General features: G+C 32.0%; 2 protein-coding genes across 2 annotated transcripts; both read left to right on the forward strand.

Annotated features, from left to right (window-relative positions):
* The first annotated feature begins 429 nt into the window (after positions 1-429).
* Positions 430-3,636, forward strand: LOC129313240 (transcription factor MYB13-like). Its single transcript, XM_054956207.1, has 3 exons — positions 430-553; positions 778-907; positions 3,126-3,636. Exons 1-3 carry the CDS (start codon positions 487-489, stop codon positions 3,634-3,636), a joined length of 708 nt encoding a protein of 235 aa, XP_054812182.1. The 5' UTR covers positions 430-486.
* An 8,440-nt stretch (positions 3,637-12,076) lies between these two features.
* On the forward strand, positions 12,077-16,007 carry LOC129313241 (uncharacterized). The gene is made up of 5 exons (XM_054956208.1): positions 12,077-12,676; positions 12,795-12,872; positions 15,025-15,146; positions 15,329-15,502; positions 15,587-16,007. Exons 1-5 carry the CDS (start codon positions 12,077-12,079, stop codon positions 15,708-15,710), a joined length of 1,098 nt encoding a protein of 365 aa, XP_054812183.1. The 3' UTR covers positions 15,711-16,007.
* The last annotated feature ends 4,821 nt before the right edge of the window (positions 16,008-20,828 follow it).

Here is a 20,828-nt window from a genome sequence, read left to right on the forward strand (position 1 = left end):
TACACACTCAAACTAATCTTAATTAATCTTCTATGCAAATTAAATAATAAAGAATAAATATGTACAAATGCTCTAACTTGTATAATAATTGGCATGTCTTCCAAATAACTTATTTTAAAAAATAACATGTATGATATAAATATTAACTACTAATTTTATTTTCAGAAGTAAAGATCTAATATATAACCAAAGTATTTCAATTTATTTCTTGTAAACTATATCAATACAAAATTAAATGAAAATTTATGAATATCGGAGATGATGGGTGATGGAGGAACATAATTCTGCCATTATATATAGAATTGGAATGGGAGTTGGGCCATAGCTTTTAACAAAAACACACACACACACACACACTGTTCGCGCGCGCGCGCACAAACTAATACCCAGTTAACTTCCACACACACACACACACACACAGATGGTGAGAACCCATGCAGCAACAAAAATGGCCTCAGGAGAGGAACATGGACTCCAGAAGAAGACATGAAGTTGGTTGCTTATATTACTAGGTATGGCTGTTGGAATTGGCGACTACTCCCCAAGTTTGCTGGTAATTAATTATTCGAACATCACTAATTATTTGACTTCTACATATATCTCACTCAATCCCACCCTGCTCTTACCACCTGAGCTAGCATGCAGGTGGCGTCATCAACTTTTAATTTAACCTTCATTTGCTGTTCTTGGGATCGGTTTGCTGAATTTCGATATTAATTCATCCATATTGGTCTTGTTGCTTCAACCACATATTGACAATGAATTCTGGTTTTTCAGGATTGGCAAGGTGTGGAAAGAGTTGCAGGCTTCGGTGGATGAACTACTTAAGACCAGACATCAAAAGAGGGAATTACACTCCCCTAGAAGACGACACTATCATCACACTTCACCAAAAGCTGGGTAACAAGTATGTTATATACATTGCCCTTACTACATTTGACTTAAGCAATTAGCTTCGATCAGTATTTCTCTACACTGCACTTGTTTCTAGCCTAGAAAGCCAACCCTGTACCCCATTGAGCCGCGAGGACAATTAATTACTACTCATGATTATAGGGTTGGATTTTAATCCAGACTATAGCCCTAACCAAATACATAGACGATATAACAAATACTAAACGAAGGTTAAAATACATAAAATTCTGTTGAACTTTGAGACAGTTGTATATAATCCTTCTCACCTTTAAAAATTTAAAATTAACCCCCTAACCTTTATTTTTATTTTGCAAAACCCCTTGTTGTTAATTATATCATTTTTTTATGAGGGTTAAAATGTCATTCAACTAAAAAGTAGCATTAAACAAAAATATTATATTGTATAACTATTTATAATAATTTTTTTTATATTTTTTGGATAGTTGAGGCATTAATAATAGTCAAAACAAATGTAATCATCACCATATAAAATTTTAAATATTTACTTTTGTATTATTTTTTATACTTTTTTGTTATCAATGGTGCATAGTTTTCTAGTATTAAAAGATAAATTAATCTAACATGAAAATATTTAAAATTTTAAATATTTTAGCCATGTGTATTACATTAATCTAACATGAAAATATAAATAAAAATTTATTTTTTAAAATAATAAAATCATGCACCATTGATAACAAAAAAATGGATAAAACTAATATAAATATAAATATTTAAAATTTTATACAATGACAATAACATTTTTTTTATCGATGCCTCAACTATCTAAAAAATATAAAAAATATTATAAATAGTCATACAATATAATTTTTTTGTTTAATAATATTTTTTAGTTGAATGATATTTTAATCATCATGAAAAATATTACATAGTTAACAATAGAGGGTTTTGAAAAATAAAATTAAAGACTATCGGGGTTAATTTTAAACTTTTAAAAATGAGGGGGGTTGCATATAACTGTCTCAAAATTTAGAAGTGTTTTATATATTTTAGTCTTAAACAAATTATTGTTACAACATTTCCAAATAATTAAGTTGCGGAAGAATATAATATGATAACAACGCAGCAACTTTAGCCCATATATATATATATATATATAAAGCAAAATAACTAAAATTTGTAATTTTAAAGAAAATACTTTAAGCCTAAAAGTTTGTCATTTAATTCACAAAACATGCAAAATAACTAAAATTTAAATTATTGAGAGTTTAACATTACGACGATTAAAAAAAACCTTGATATCTATTTATATATGTGTGGATCTCGCATCACGGCCCGTGGGACACATCACCTATATATGTTCCTGACGTACTCCTATTTCTCCTTACGTAATTTTCCAAGATCTAATTTATGTAAGCTATAATCCATACAGAACATTGTAGTGTATGTAGATTTGTAATGTGTTCTCAACATAATTAGTACCAAATTGCGATTGATTAATTACTATAGACTTTAAATTGCACTGTAAAAACTTGTTTAAGCCCTTTAGTACCATGTCTTGGTCCTCGGGATTGATAATCCCTTTAGTTTTCCGGATACATGCATCTTCCTCGATCTGAACACTAACTTTTTGTTTCGATGTGGAGAAAAATATAGAAGACAGAAAACTGGGGGGAAACTCCTAAAAATAAGGCTAAAGTTAAAAAATTGTTGAATTTTTAAACAAAATTAATAAGATTCAATGTTTTTTGAAGCTTCAGTAAAAATGTTAGAAATAATTTATAAACAGGATTTGAAAGAGTATCATCATTCATCACTGTGCTGAAAGGTTACAGGTCATTCTCAACAAGCCCAAACTATTTCTAGAGCTGTATAGGGTCATTTTTAACGTTTTGAAAGCATAAATTAAAACGACTAGGACGTATTTTTGGCTGCCAAATGGGCTAAGACAATTAGGATCCTGTCAAATATTTTTCCAGATATAGATGGTTATCTCTTGCATCAAACAGTAAAACCTACTGGGTAACTATGTTTATACTGGCAATGAAGTATATTTGTAGCCCTACATACTGAGATAAATTCTTCGTCTTGATTAACTACAGTTTTATATATATAGGAGATAACTAAGGACCACACTCTATAAATTCGAATTTCAAATAATAGATACATAAAAACTTATATATGGAACATAATTTTAAATATCGGAAGGGCGGGGACATGTGTGGCTGTTTATGGCCCTTTTTGAATTGTAGGTGGTCAAAGATTGCTGCTTGTTTACCGGGAAGAACTGATAACGAAATAAAAAACCACTGGCACACCAATCTCAAGAAGAGAGCTCAAGGAAACTCAGCTGGACATGAAAAGGATAAAGCCTTCAAGTCAAAGGATCAAATTCCACTTGAATCGAGCCCAGAGATCTGCGACTCATCAATCACAATATGTACTACAACTGCTCCTTCTTCACAGTGTGATACATCAGCAGGCGAGTCCCAGATCTCAAGTACTTTCCCAGTGCAGCTCACTGATCATGCCGGTGGTTTCAGCAGTAATAATGAAAATTTGGTCGGGGAAGATTGTCATAACTTGGCTACTCCGGATGCGTTCGTTGAGACTATGAGTGAAAATTTTTGGACAGAGCCGTACATGGTTGACGTTTCCTACGTCCCCAATGAAGAATTTTTACCGTTGTCCCCTGAATATGAGTACAATGCACAGCTTTGGGAACACAGTGGCTCGCATGACGAATATATTGACTTATCTTGACGAAGGCATCTTAAGGGGAATGGAGAAATCTACCCAATCGACATGTATGTATGTATTTTCGCCTGGGGTGCGTACGTAATTTTCGTATCATGTAACGCCGTAATCTCCCCTCGCCCCCTCCCCTTTAAATTAATTCTCCTTTTTCCTGGTGATGTGATGTGAATATTGTGTTGATTTCCGTAATGTAAATTTTAAGTTATAATTTAATTAATTAAACCCACGTATCTATATTGTGTAGTACTATGTTTGTGGTTGCTAATGAATATTATACCCAATAAAGTTAAGGAGAAATGATAATAAAATTTCTCTGAAATGTATAAATGACAATTTGATTTTTTGAAATTTCATAATTCTCCTGAATTCTTTAGAGATTTTTATATGATTAAAGAATTTATATAAATTATTAAATTGTTCTTGTTGAAAATATATTGTTCACAAGTTTTATTTAAATATTCATAATTTTCTTTCTTATATTCAAAAAATGCAACAACAAATAAAATAATTTGCCTTGAACAAGAGAATTTTCCTTGAAATCAAGAATTGTAAGGTTGAGAAACATCAGCATTCCCTCTAAAATTCATGTTTGAACCATCTCTCCATCCTCCACCATAATTATTTGAATATCTATCATAGTTTTGATTTCCTTGGAATGGAGGTAAGCCTCAGTTTTGCTACACTCTAGCCACATCTTGAGATACAAATCTATGTCCACAAACATCATATATATGAAGTTGAGAACCACAGTGGAAGCAAGATGGTGCAGCAAGTTGTAGGTTCATTGGGGGCGGCACCATTGCTTGATTCACTTGTGGTGCTTAAGTACTTAAAAGTCTCTCTATTTGCTTGCTTAAAATTGATTGTGTGGTTATGAGGTTGGCAATCTAAGAAGCAAGTTCTTAAGAGTCATAGAAAGATGAGTGAGATACTTCATTAACACTTCTTAAATTGCTTTGAGTACCAAACTTTTAGGCACTAGTAGCCATTTTCTCTCCAATAAAGTTAAGGAAAATGACAACAAAATTCTTCTTAAATGTTAAATGATAATTTGGTCTCTTAAAATATCATAATTATCCTCAAATCCTTAGAGATTTTTTTATGATTAATGAATTTATATAAATTATCAAATTGCCCTTGTTGAAAATAAATGGTTCACAAATTTTATTTAAATATTCATAACTTTATTTCTTATATTCACAACAATACAATAACAAATCACAACTTTGCATGTAACTCCTTATTTGTTGTTGCATTATTGCAAATATAAGAAAAAAAATTATGAATGGTTAAACAAAACTTGTGAACTATTTATTTTCAACAAGAGCAATTCAGTAATTTATATAAATTCATTGATGATAGAAAAGTTCATAGGAACTTTAGAAAAATTATAACATTTCGAAAGACCAGATTGTCATTTATACATTTTAGATGAATTTTATTGTCATTTTCTCTAAAGTTAATGAGTTTGCTATACATTTTCAAGGATTTAAATCCTCTAACATATTTTCATTGATTTATGTGAAGTTTGTTTTTTTAAAAGGAGGAAAAATTTTATGATTTATAAAAAGGGTTAATGAAAATCATAAATCTTAAACTATTATGCGAGTAGCATTCTAAATTTTAAACTCTTGAAATGAAAAAAACTCCATTCAACTTTTAAATTTTGAGCAAATAACCTGCCATTAAGTTATAGATAGTCGTTGTTACTTTTCACTTTATGAGATCCATTCAAATGCTAACGTGACAGTCATCCCTCCTCACCCTTGCTGATGTAGCAGTCTCCTCCTTCAAATCCTTCTCCAATGCCTCTTCTCTTTCAGATTGTTGCAACGACAATATCGCCCATTCATCCCACCTTCTTTGGGTTGGGCAAGGGACGATGAAGGAGAAGCACTGGGGTCAATCTTAGGTGGGGTCGAATAAGAGAGAAGCTTGTGATCGTCGCCGGCATGCACTTCGACTTGCAACTCTGAGCTTCCAACCCCATCTTCAATCCCTAATCTCGAGAATCATTGAAGAAGAAGATCGTCTCCTTGCTGCATCTCCAAATCCTTAATCTCCAAAATCCCATCTTCGATCGAACTAGCACAAGGTGATTCACACAGTTCTCACAGCTTCGCTTCTTCACGGCGATTCGATAAGCTAAGCTTGATTCCCTTGCCTTACGATTATCCAACACAACTTTTTCCGCAATCTCTCTCTTGCCTTGAGCTCTGTGTGTGTGTGTGTGTGTGTGTGTGTGATTTCTAGTCAGATGATTTTTGAAGTTCCATGATTTCCTGTAGCTACTAATAAATTGGATCTGGTTTATTGTGTTTTGTTCATGTTCATTCAATTCAATGACTTGATTTTGCATTCATTATGATTCGAAATTTTGTCCTAGCTTTTCTGGAAGATTTTTTGTTTTGGTTTTCTGGTAATGGTTGATGAAGGTGGAGAAGGGAGCAATTTAGATTTTTTTTTTTTTTGGGCTTCTTGCAATTTAGATTGTGAACTTTCGAGTTAGTATTAATGAATTAGAGATTAAATTTAATTTATTAATGGGTATAGCATAAATTAATGGAAGAAAAAGCCAAAAAGGTGAAGTAAAAATTTTTTTAGGTATAAACCATCTGATATCCTAGAGTATTTTGAGTTTATTGCCCGCCTAAAACTAATCTGGATCCTCCATGAGGAGACCTTATGATGGTAGCAAGATATTGATGAGACAATCTCTTTAAGATCATGTTAATTATCGTGTCTGTCAGAAGAGTTCACCCTACATGTTGGTTATGAAATTAGGAGAAAGAGCTTACTGCTAAAGTCCAAACCCAGGGAAAAAGTGAAATGGGCCTAGGCCCGTTTGATCCAAGTAAACTGTCCACAATAGCTAGCTCCTTTGTCGGCCGCTAGATCAGACCAACGGTATAGATTGAGGGTGGGGAAAAAGTACGGAAGCAGCAAGGAGAGTAACTGGGGATGTGGGAAAGCATTTCCCAATTAATCTCTAGATGAACTCCAAACACGACAACTTCATTGAAATATTCAGGATATAATTGTTTTGTACTCATATATCTCTATATTTTTATCATATCAATATTAGTTAAAAGATAGTTTATTAGTCCTTATGGTTTCATTTACAACAATATTTAAATGGTCTTTATATTCTAAAACTTTTCAAAAAGAATATCTGTCCATGAACAAATGTTTGGGATGAAATTATATGGTCAACACCATACCGTCCTGTGCTGATAGTCATCTTCGTTCGTGGTGTCAAGTTTAGTAATTTAAAGTGAGTCTTAAATGAGTTTTATTGTTGGGTGAATATCAATGAAGGACCTCCATAAAAAAATTTAATACCTGATGAGAATCTAGATGAACCAGATGCTTGTCAAACCAAAAACTTCATTTCTTAATTCTTATTTGTTAATTCCTTTTATGAAATTAAACTATTTTTAAGATTGTTTACTGATGTTCTCCCTTTATTAATTGTTTATGATTCATAAATAACTTAACTTTATATTTTGCCTCCTCTATAAAAATGGGCCACTCTGAGGATCCATTGCCTGCTGATAAATTGGTCAACTAGTGGGGGGAAGTGGAAGCGAGGAGAGAACTCAAAATTAGGGCTGTACAGTACATTGGATAGCGGTTAGAATCGGTCAAGCTTCTGTTGGACCGTCAGCGATCTAGCCTGATTAGAGAGCGGCCAGGCTCAAAACTCAAAAATTTATTTAAAAGACGATAAAATTATGGGCTTATAATGCTAGTCCTTCCATTCGCGTGTTATTTGATAGTCATTTTATTGATTATGAAATTATTCATTATTAACAATTAAACTGATTATTCATTATTATTTAATTTAAAATGTTTTAAAAATTTAAAAATATTAAAATTAAAGAATATATTTTTTTAATTAAATACATGTGTAAATTACTTTTTAACAATTAAAAGATTAATAATCATCTTTTCATTCCAACAAATTTTATTTTCGTTCAACAGAACACGCATATAAAGTAGTAAAAGATCCAATCAAAATAACAACACAACAACAACAAATTTTCTCTAATTCTACTTTAGAACTTTTTTATTCTAAGGAATAGAGAATATATAGAGGATGGTTAATTGTATAACTAATATATGGATATTTTAGCAATTAAAATATAATTAAAACTTTTTTATTTATTTTAAGTAATAGAGAATACATAGAAGATGGTTAATTCTATAACTAATATATGGATATTTTAGTAATTAAAATATAATCAAATTTTTTTTACAATCTGAACTATTTATAATAATAGTCTTCTCAACTTGTATGTATGAATTGGTTATTTTAAACTGAGTGAAGTATGTGTTTTAAGTTCTCATAGAGAATTAACTAATTTTAGACTACATATATAAAAATCATTAAGAACGGCATGAGAGCACCAGTAAAATTGCAATATCATATTTTTATCAATAAATTGGAATTGTTTAACTTAATATAGAAATCATATGGCTAACTAGTGCGTATCTCAACAAGTGAAGAACTGTGATATCTTAATTAGTAATCTCGAGTTTGAACTCAGATCATGCAACTATGTTAAATATTCATTGAAAATGCTTTGTTCTCCTTTTGATTCTTCTTGGTTAATTCGACTTGAACTAATGGAAGTTCACCATGGCTACCAGATACTAGATTTCTACCTCCACTAAAAAAATTCTGGGAAATCATCGTGTGCTTGATGTTAATGTACTACATATATATTGTGATTATGATAATCAGACACCGTGTTTATATATATAATCCTTCTGATTTTTTAGTGATCGATGCACGGGTGACAGTGTTAGATCGAAGCATTTAAAACAAGGCAAATTTAAACCGATGGATATAATATTGTGCTCAAGCATTAGGCTTCAAGTCGAAGTCCGTGTAAACGCAAAATACCTTTTAATGAGAGTTACTTCGGTTTGGGTTAAGTAATTTATATTCGATTCGAATATCAGATGTTGTGGCTTGTGGGTGTGTGGAGACACAGCAAATTTAGACAACGGTTCCCACTTGACGGCCCAAAAGGTACGAAAACGGCGTCAGCATTTCAGTTAAAATTACACAGGCACTTTTGAGGTGCCTATGAGACTGTTGTTTGTAATAATAATCTTACACAGTGAGGGGTTTAAGGGAGGGGTTTAAATTAGTCTAAGCGAGAAATGGTAATATCCCAAGATTTCTCAAAACACCGAGCGGTGGAATAACAGAAAATATAAATATTAAGTATTATTTTAAGTTTAATTAGAAGTGAAGATTTAATATATAACCAAAGTATTTTAATTTATTTATAGTTAAATATATCAATACAAAATTATGTAAAAATAGTGCAGGGGATATATAAATAATGGAGATGATTGGGGTTTCAGGAACATACTTGTGCTATCTTTCTATATTATAGGCTAAAATTTATATTTAGTCCTCTAATTTTATATAAAATTTTAATTCAATCTTTTAATTTTATAAAGTATATTTTTAATCTTCTAACTTTAACACTATTATTTTTATATTAATCATTAAAAATTAAACTAAATATGTATCAACATTTGAAAAAAAATTTTGTCAACATTTAAAATTTCAATAAAATCAAATTTTATATAAAGTTACATCACTGAATTTAGACCAACAAGCAAGCTTTCATTATTTCACTACACTGCACTTTCCTAGTCCAAAGCAAAAGCAACCCTACACCGAATCACTTGAGATAATAATTCATCACGCATTCCCATGACTCATGATTCAAGGGTTGGGTTTTAATCCAGACTGTATCCCTGACCAAATGTACAGACGATATAAAACAAATGTTAAGCAGATGTACCGTTGTCGCCTGAACACGAGCACAATGCACAACTTTGGGAACACAGTGGTTTTGTACAGCGAATGTATTGACTTATTTTGACGAAGGCACTTTATGGTGAACGGAGAAATCTCCCAATGTGAGCGTGTATTTTCCCGAGAAAATTACAATGAGATCTCACATATCAAATTTAAATACTTTTAGGTCTTATAAATAAGCCAAATTATTATGAAGCCTCATCATTTTTAGAGGTGATTAATTTTGGAAGTAAAAGGAATAAATTGCCCTTGGCTGATTTAAAGAGAAAAAACAAAGAAAAGAGAAAGCAAAAACCATCTCAGTTGTTGTTGCCTCTATCATGCGTGAAAATCAGTCTTTTTTCTTTTTTCTTCTTTTTTTTCCCTTTTAATAAGTCAAGGAAAAATGAATTTTTTTAGTTTTAATATTATTTACCCTAAAGACCATGGAACTTCATAGTAATTTAGCTTATTCATGAGGTCTAAGAGTATTTAAGTTTGATGTGTGGAACTTCATTATAATTTTTCCTATTTCCCCGTGGATATCATATTCATGTAATGCTGTGATCTCCCCCCTCCCCATTTTCCTTTTTTCCTCTGATCAAGTGTGATATCTATATGTTGAGCTCCGCAATGTAAATTGGAAGGTGTACGTAATTTTATAAGCCGATCGAAAAGGTAGCTGGGAATGCTATATGTATTATAATCAATTAAAGACCCCACAAATTTCAAAAGTTTTCGCATATGCGTTATTTTAGATTCAAGATAAAAGCGCCAATTCTTGTCAACAGATTAATTCAGCCGCGAAGTGATGGCCTTGATTGGAGGCGCAATTTTTTTTTAAAGGAAAATTGCAAATAGGTCCTGTACAGTATATTTATTTATAAATAAGTCCTACAAAATTTAAAAATTACAGTCAAATTACTTAAGACTTGAGTGTAATCTATGATTAGGGTATAAAAACAATACTAACCTCATTAATTTGGATTTTATTTACAATCATAAATTCACAATTTACAAATAAAGCTTCATAATTTATAAGTCAGATTTTTTTTAACACTTGATATAGTATAGAGTCTTTATAAAGTTAATTATGTTTTTTAAAGCTATAATGACATGGTGAATCATGAATTTTACATCTCAATTAGACCAATTATAGCTTTAAGTAGATATAATTAACTTCATAGAGACTTCATATTATATGAAGTGTTAAACAAAAAATTTGATTTGTAAATAATGAAAATTTACTTGTAAATTATAAAATTGTAGTTGTAAATAAAAGCAAAATTAACAGGGGCAGTATTGTCCTTATATCCCAACTACAAATTACAAGTCTCATAGGATTTGCTGTAGTTTTTAAATTTTACAAGACTTATTTATAAATAAATCTAATGTATGGACCCTTTTTTAAAAACAATTGAATAATTTAAAAATTAACTATTTATAATTATTATATTCTTGGACTTTGAGCTAAAAATTTGAAAATTTTGGATGTAGATTAAGAAAAAGAAGCAAATAGATTTGGTGCTCAAAATATTAAAAAGAGGGTCCAAAATGCATAAAATCCAATAACCACAATTTGTAATTTTTTTCAAGTGAGGAGTGCCAGTGTCCCCTTTTCTTGTGTGTGGCTCAGCCATTGGATTCAATAGTGATCGTTTTGTCTGACCAATAAGGTTATAAATTAAAAATTGATAAAAAAAATGAGGTTAAAAATTAAAAAAAAAATCTCTATTTCAAAATATAGATTAAGAATCAAGAAATATAGTTGTTAACACATAAAAATATCGAACACATTGTCATATTTATCTCTAAAGATTAAATCTCTAAAGATTAATCAATGGTGCTGTGAAAGTTGTTGGAGTAAATAATGGTACAATATGAAAAGTGTAAATAAATGCTAGTATGCTACTCCTATTTATAAGGTAGAGAAAGAGAGAAATTTGATCCTATTTATATGACATTTGTCAATTTTCAATATTTCTTTTTATATTTTTACTTTTATTAAATGTTTTTAATACAAATATTAATAATAAAATTTAAGAATATTTATTAAGATTAAAGGTAGTACTTTAGACTTGGAGCTAAAAAGACATAAAATAAAATATTTTTCCCCCAAACGACTTATATTTTGAAATGGGGAGTAGCTTCACTTCATATGACGGTGTCCTGAAGCGTAATAAAATTGATGCGATATCAATGGGACATTGATAACAAGCGCTGGATAATAAAGTACGTAGTAATGATATGATGAACTCAAATTAATAATCAATTATCTACTCTTCACAAAATTAAAGTTGATTCTCGCTGGTCACAATTTAAGTTTGATGGATGAATTTGCGGTGGCGGTTTGTGGCGAATTTTTGATCACTTTGACCTTGAAAGTGAGTTCGGTCGGTTTCAGTTTTCTTCCCCATCTAAGTGCAACATGGGGGCTTATAACAAAACGACATCGTTTTTTAAATTGACTGATCTTAGCCGTTGGGAAAATATTTGATCGGATTGGGAGCTTTTGATTCAAAACACGGTTTGACTGAAAGATAGAATACGAAAACTTTAAGCTATTGCTTTGAAACAATCTTTGAACTTATGAATGATTGTGTTTTCTAGAGAAATTTCTGAATGTCCCTAAAGAGAATTTGTTCCAGTCTCTGCAATCTAATTGCATTACAAATTATATTTGGTTCTTTGATCTGGGTCCTCGGCTTTGTTTTTCTATTCGAAAATCCGTGTTTGGGGAGGAAGGAGTCGGTCAATATTATGGATGGAAGGATGTTTAATGAGCACGATGTGTTTGGCTTGCACCTTCTGGTGAAGCTAATTGCTGAAATCAGGTTCTTTGGGAGCTGGCTACGAGCTATCTGCGTTTCTTTCAGATATTGGATACAAAGGTGGGGCTACTTTTGTTTTCTTTCCTCTTTTTTTTTTTTTTTAAAGTCAGAACTCTTCTTTCCTTTTAAATTGTCATTGGCAGCAACAAAAAGGGAAAGCAAGGAGAAAGTTCTCCAGAAAGAAAAGGCCAATGGGGTGAGGGAGTGGCCGAAGCCATTGTTCTTCTTTTATCCTTCCTTCGATTTTCTGAGTTCAACTTATTCTTCTGCATCGATTTCTTCTTTTTCTTCTGCATCGCGTTGTTCTTTGGGTCTTCTGTTTGTGACCGTCGACCAGACGACGTCTTCCCTCTTTTTGTGTGAGAGTTCGGTCACAGCTTCGTGGGGCTGTGTAAGCTAGTAGTTTCTTTCATTCTTCTCCTTTCCTTTAATCCTAAATGGCCACGTATTCCAATTATCCACTGCTACCACGGAACTACCCTTTGACAGAGCTTATTGTTCGTGTTTAGGACGCTGAAACAGGGAAGAAAGCGGGAGCAAGGTGCTGGCTGAAAAAAGTGGAAGATATTTGGTATCTTTTACATGAGGTATCTTTATACTTGTCTTTGGTTACTATATTCCCTAGACTAACTAGTGGTTATGTCTTCTTTTCTTCTTGTTTGTGACATTGATCGGTTTGGGAATTTTGCTATTCTTTCTTTTGATTTCCGATATGGTTCTTAAACATTGGTGTTTGGTTCGACTTTGATTGACGAGTAGGAGCCTTTGGAAAAAAAGATTACTCTAGTAAGATTGCTATGTTTATGTTATGAGCTTGTTAGATAAGGTGCATATCAAGTGTTTGATGATATGTTGAAGAGAAACTATGGGTTACAATCTCAATTGATAGTTAGCTTTTTTGGTGACGGTTTTGTTTAAATTATAAATTGTTTGCTTTTTCATTTTCATATTGACATGGAAGTAAGAACAAAGGAATGATTTAAGTTGGTAGTCATCATGCTAGCCAAAAAAAAGTTGGCAGTCATCCTTGAAATGCACTCGCTTCCTATTTATAGGATGGAGAGAGAGAAATTCTTTTAGTCTCATTTATAAGTTATATTATTAAATTTTTATCACAAACTTTTTTTTTACCTTTCAATAAATGTTGAAAAAAAAAATATATTGTTAAAATATGTATATTTAACACATGTAAAATTAAGAGCTTATTAAATTTTTAAATAAAGAAAATGAAGTTTAAGGTTTTTCTTGACACTAGTAAAACACGTTGAAAATGAATTATAATTAGAATTAGAGGAGTATCATATTAATTAGATTGGGAAAATAAATGTGGTTATTGTTTAATGACTAAAATTAATATAAAAGTTATTTGATAACTATATTCAAACTTGGGAGGATTAAAGGTGCTGCTTAATTTTGAAATGTTCTTAGGACTCATAAAAGCAAACAATCAATGTTTCTTGGAGAAGAGTTATCAATTTATTTTGTTTAAGAGATGTCTTGATACGCATACCATTTATTAATAGAAGTGAGAAATTTTACGTCACTAAATTTTCTATCGCTTACAAGTTTGAATCATGCATAGGCTTGACTTGAGATGTGATGTTTGAAATGCCGTACTTGGTGTTTGGCATTGAAAGAGACTTTTATTCATAATATGGATTTCGTGCATGCTTGAATGAGTGCAACTGACTAAGTTTAAAATGTTGGTTGTTAATAACAACTTTGCTAACCCTTGAAGTGCCATGGTTAACATCTAGTTAGCAAGATGTTTGGGAGATGCTATCCCTCTAAGATGATCATCACACATGGAACAAAGGGATGTGATTATTCGTGAGCATTGTACCTATGCTTGTTATTCGTGGGTCATGTATTCGCATTAGTTTTGTAATTTCAAGTTGTGTTTGATCAGTGAGGCACCCTTGTAAACTTGTGTTCATGTTTGTTATCCATTCTGATGATGTCCTGTTGAAGCATAATATTAGAAGTTAACTTATTTTTAGATTGAGTTTTATAAGCAAGTTGTTTATTCATACATTTGTTTTTCTTTATCCGATGATTTCTAATTAAATTTTTAGTTATTCTTATGATAACACAACTTAAAATTTGATATTGATTGTTATGTCATGACTACGTTGTCTCAATGTTGATATGAAATTATGTGGTTTATGAAGTGCTCATGTTACTTTAATCTGTTTTTTTTTAAGGTTAAATTCATGATCACTTATTATTTCATTAACATTTTTATTGGGATGTTGATGTTATTTACTGATAAATGTTTTGGTCTCAAATATTCTGTACATTTTGCTGAGCATTGAGAGGCATTATTTGCTGAAGTTGTAGAGTTGTTTCAGTCAATCTCAGTGGGCAATATTTTTTTGTTGGTGAATCATGTTTTAGATATTCCGCATAGGCTATAAATAGAATTCTTACCTTTCTTATGTATTTTATTTATCTGCTGGTTTAGAACAGAGCTCCTTTTACTGAATTTGTTGATCCAGCTTATGTAAAACTTTTGAGAAGGGTCCATCTAGATGAGAGGTGCTGTTGAAATTTTTACAGAAACCTTGTGATTGTTCTGTGAAGTGTGTCTATGATCATTATTTTGTACTCAAATATGTCTGTTGGCAAAAAAAAAAAAAAAATTAATGTCAATTGTGGTTCTTGGGGAATTCGGTGTATTTGAAGTTCAAGGGATGTGGGATTTATTATATTTCAGGCCAATCACGCCTTAATTCTCAGGGTGTGACGGGAATAATTGCCAACTTAAAAACACACACAGATCCATGCAGCAACCGAAGTGGACTCAAGCATGGAATATGGACACCAGGAGAAGACGGGAAGTTGATTGCTTATGTTGCAAAGTATGGCTGTTGGAATTGACGACTGCTCTCCAAGTTTGCGAGTAATTAATTAATTAATTAATTGAGCATCACTACATCGAGAACTTTAATTTGACCTTTGATCCGGTTTTCTTCTCGTTAGCCAAATCTTTATATTTATCCTCATTGTAATCATCACCATATTTATAATGACTGATTTTCAGTACTAGCAAGGTGTGGAGAGCGCCGTGGACTTTGGTGGATGAATTAATCCAAGACATCAAAAGAGGGAATTGCACTCCACAAGAAGACACTAACATCAGACTTCATACACCCCCTCAAACATTTTGCTTGGAAAGTTTTGTATATTTCACCACAGTGCAGTTCTCTAGTCCAAAGTAAAACCTCTCTGCCCAAATTAATCACTTGATCCACCCACGATAGTGATTCATTTTTCATGCCAATGACTTGTTCGATGAAAGTGTCTCATGGTCAGGTGTCGGATTTATAATCTCGACTGAGCAAACATGCGTAAGAATCGTTCTAGCATTTTTCAGGATCATTAGAAGAATGCAAGGAGAAAAGGGAAGAGATAGAGGAAATTAGGAAGTAATCTTCCTGTCTTCCTCTTCAAAACCAAGCTCTCTTGTTCCTCGAGACGCACCAAAGTTCCTCTAACCTCCAAAAAAAAAAGAGGTTGATGGTTCTCTTCCGAACCCCCCCTGAAACGAAGTCAAACAAGAGTTGGAACGTTGTCTTTCTACTAATTTAGGGCTAATGCTATCATTGTGACACCACTTATTTTTAGCTGAGCCATGGACGCGCATTTATCTCGAAGCTACTAGAGGTAGCATTTGGCATATGGACGCTTTGGAACGCATGCAAATGCTAAAGTAAACCATGCATCTATTTCAGGACGTTGCGGTGCCAACCTTTCTCTATGACGCAACTTGATTCTATACATTTATATATCTCGTTGCCTTTGCTCTTTAATGACTTCGGATTTGATTTACTTGCAACCATTCAAAATCCATTATAAATTCTATTTCAACAATAAAGGTGAGGCAAAACTTGTTACCTTTAACAAAATTTCAATCAAAACTAGGTACAATATCCATTTGTAATTTCAAATCTTTTTTTGAAGAAATCACTTACAAAAAAAAATTCTAGTCTTCAGTCAATATTCTCCTACACAAAAGGTGCAACATAACTTCAATTTTTAAGAGTTAACATTATGATGGTCAGAAGATACCGTAGCTCACTAGATGCGAGCAAGCTACCGTTCATGTGACCTTGCTTTCATTAACTTCCTCTAACTATGCAGTAAATGCACTGATCTATAATGTTTTCGACATGGCCAAGATACGATCATTTTACATTCATGAGGTTACTTAGCACTACAGAAACTTGTTTGTAATGTTTGCACCATGCCTTCCCTTGACACTTGGGACGATCCCTTCAGTTTTATGCACAAATTTTCTTCAAGATATCAACAATTGGAAAGTTCATTCATGACAATCATTTGGTATATGATTCACCGACAAAATAGACAGCCACCGTTCCATAGATGATGATATAGAAGGAATCTCAAACTTGCCATGGATTTTTAATTCATTCGTCATATTATTGTCACGATTTCAACATTGAAATTATCCAGTCAGTACTAGTTCGTGAACAAATAATATATAGGGTCATTTCACATCATGACCTGGCGATTTCAACATCTCTACCTATGACCATTTTTTACACTTTAAAAATGGAAAATCACGAGATTTTTTCCGACAACAAATTGGGTTGAAACCATGCGTGAGACGACTAAATAAAACGAGTTCACGCAGGATTGATTCTTATGTAAAACCTTATTTCATATCTAATCCAATTAACATAAACATACAATCTTGTTCCTTGAGCCACGGCCCATGGCAAACATTCCCAACCGGAAGAAAATTTGATCACGATAAGGGACAATTATGTGATGAGCACTCAATCAAATTCGATTAGACGTACTGGCTAACCATCTATATACAAACAACCCTATACATGTAGACTACCCTTCATACTTTAAAATTTCAAATTACAGGTATAAAAATTAATAAATTCAAACATAATTTCAAACAACTTAAAATTTTAAATTTAATCCAATACTACGTAACATATTATCACTGCTAATTCTTGTTAAATGTGGGATATATTGCTACTATGATCTCCCTGAGTTATAGATGGTGGAGAAGGAATAATGTTGCTACTATGTAAACTAGTTAATTAATATGATATTTTGTTATTTTATAATGATGATAAATAACAATAGTATCTTAACATTTATTTATATGTTTTAATTGATATTAATTTTTTATAGGATACTTATTTATAATTTTTTAATTAACTGAATATTGTCAAAATAAAGAATATTTGATGAAGGACGTCATTGCATCCTTTTTAATATAGGAGAATAATTGAAGGACAACAAATTCATTTATCCAATATTAATGTAGAGAAAAAACTTGCAAGCTACAGCTACGGCGTATTTATTTATTAGAAATGAGATCATGAAGATGAACACGAGGGAATTGGTGCATGGGCGAGCAAGCAAGGCGGAGATCCCGTGGATCCCGAGCAGCTCACCTTGAAACAAAGAAAATGGAACAGGTGGGACCTCGTTTCCCGGTGCCGTGTCCCTGCCTCTCAGTAAGCTCGCCAATCTATTGACGATCCCACGCAAAGGACGCCATACATGCCGCTTTTTGCAATTTTGCATGCCCAATTTCTGGACAAACTTGTCGCTGCGCACAATCATTGATGCCACCGTACAAACAGTCCTAGCTTCCTTTGTACAAGCCTCAGTACTGATAATCTCCAAGCCTCCACTGGCCATTGACTTTGAGATTGCCTGTGGGCTGTGGCAGATTATTATTTTTCGCATCTAGATTTGAAGTATTAAGGGTTTGTTTTTTTTTTCTGAAACTTATTTTTTTGAAAAGACAAAACCGTATTTTCTTTTTTGTTTTTCTTTTAAAAAAACATTTTCAGGTTGTTTATAGTTTATTTTTCTTGTTTCAAAAATGCATTACATTTGATTATTAAAAATTATTGTTACTTTAATTAATTTTTATCATAAATCACTACTATTAACCATCTATAACTCTCACTATCAGTTTATTTTTTAATTCTAAAACTATTTTTAAATTAATATTATCAAATGTATTTTTCATTTCATTTTATTTTAAAAATAATTTTAAAAACTGCATTACACAACAGTTTTTTTTTTTTTTTAAATAAGAACAAAAACAAAAACAGCCCTAACTTTTTAGTTCAGGCTGAGCCTGTGACTCGCTCGTCCTTGAATTTTCGACAGTCTCTCCGTCCACCTCCTGATAATGTGGAGAACCATCCTAGGCGACAAAAATGGACTCCAGAATGGTTATTGTACTTTTGACCAAGACTTCAAGTTCAGTGCCTGTGTTATAAGGCACGGCTGCTGGAGCGGGCGCCACCCCTCACACACACTTGCCAACGTATTATGATTCTTTTCTAGTACATGTAATGAGAATTGATTTTCAGTAAACCGTACAGGTTTCAAGGACCCTGGAGTTCTTTTCATTGGCTTGTTGTATTCTGACCTGAACCAGATACGGATTGTATTTGTTTCTCTACCAAACTTATTTTCCTAGGGAAAGACACAGAGCCTTAAAGTATCCTTCAGTCCACAGTCTCGTTGTCGCTCTTCCTCTGCTCTTCATCCCTCTGCCCTGTGTTTCTATTTGGTTAAGATTTGCTATTCCTTTCTGATTAAATGCAATAATAGGATGAAGAGAGTGCAAAATCCATCTCCCTGTTCGACGATATTGTTCATCTTAATGATGCTATTGAAGATGAAGGCAAGAGACTTGAGAGTCTGGCTGATAGGATTTTTTGCAGGAAACATTTGATCATGTCGCCGAGCAGGTTGGCTAATTTTCTATTTCTTTTTTCTTTGGTCAAAACGCTAATTTTCTGTTTCTTAATGTAATAACTACTACATATCTATTATTGTTTAGGTTGTCTCCGGTTTAACTCTCTGATCTGTAAAAAGGAACATCCTTCCAACTGCACTGCAGCACTGATCACTTTCTCCCCATGCTTCCTATTATGAGGCAATCAAAGTGAAAGTGGAATCATCAGATAATTGAGCATATTGAAATCATCAGGGAATGTTATGTGATCATATTTATTGACTGTCACTTGTAATCATATAGTTAAGTTAAACTAAGTATAATTTCAATGTTCATGTTACATCTAGATGTTTAACAAAGAACAATTCCATTACCCTTGTTTGGACAGGACAGGGAAAGGAGTTCCCTCATTTGGTAATACTACGAAAATTATCAAGAAAAAATTTCTCTTCTCCTCCTTCCAAACCCTCTCCTTCAAATTGGGGGAATAATGAGCCTCTGCTTCAACCAAACATAGTATTAACACATGATTTTAAATAATTATTAAACAAAATTGTCCATTCTTTTGATAAAACTTGTAAACCATGGAATGTTTTTCATTATATTTCTCTTCATTCTATTCCAATCAATTCCATTTCATTAATGACCGTTCTATCATATATTTTTAAATGTATTCTTACTCTAAATTTGACTTAGTATGTAAATTATGTATAGTTAGTTATGGTTCTTTGATGGTGTTGGCAATATCTCACTATATATATAAAGAGATGCCATTTTCAAAGATCAAGATTTCAGAGGAAAGGAGGCCTGAATTTGAGGGGGAAGAAAAACTTTTATCTATGAGCATGTGATCTCTACTCTCTAGTTTCTTGCACTAGCCAACTATCTTAACTCATGCATCACTATTTTCTTTCTTGAAACAGAGTGGAGAACCTTACTATGTCAGGGACGAAGAGTTAAAGTTTCCAAGCGAAATTCATAATGTTCCATAGGAATGGTTGAAACAATTTTTTTTAATTAAGGTTCAATTTTACCTCTATACTTATTTTTTAGAAACGCTAGACACCCTATATTCTTAAATGGGACAATGTTATTTCTAAACTATTTTTGGGAGGAGCACAAACCCCCTTCCGTTAATCAACTGTCAATTCTTTTGTTTTTTTGCTAACGTGACATGTTGTGGGGTCCACACACAGGGACGTGTAACACATGACATGTCTTTTAGTGTTAATTTATCCCTAAACTCTTTTTTTATGAGCCTTAAGTACCTTGAAGTCTTTTTCTCGGAGCATTGGATACCTTAAAATTTTGTTAAAATAAAATTAAATAAATATTATTAAAATATTAAGTATTTTAATATTTAATAATTTAAATATTATTATCTAAAATATTACACCACCCAATTTAATATTTAAATATTTTTAATATTTTGCACTTTTGTATTAAAAATTAAGCGAATGAACCTGTAAGTTAATGAACATTTCTTCTCATCTCCCTATTTTTCCTTGGTTAAGTAACTTTTTTGTACCATATTAATGGAATAAGCAATATCTTCCAATATTTTTATATTTAAATATTGTTTTTGTTAACATTTTATAAATTTATAGATAACTTATTATTTTTTATATATCAATTTTCGATCTTCTCTTTGATATAATACCCAAATCGTTACGTCTTTTGTGCATGTTAGAACTTACTTATATTTTTAATATTAGTTAAGTTCCTTAATTTTTTTTGGTCAACTAATTATCTTCCTCCAAAATATTGTATTATTCAAATTTAATACTCTTTGTAT

This window comes from Prosopis cineraria, unplaced genomic scaffold, assembly GCF_029017545.1.
Source record: "Prosopis cineraria cultivar Desert tree isolate PC_DT_omini unplaced genomic scaffold, ASM2901754v1 PC6, whole genome shotgun sequence".
Taxonomy (NCBI): domain Eukaryota; kingdom Viridiplantae; phylum Streptophyta; class Magnoliopsida; order Fabales; family Fabaceae; genus Prosopis; species Prosopis cineraria.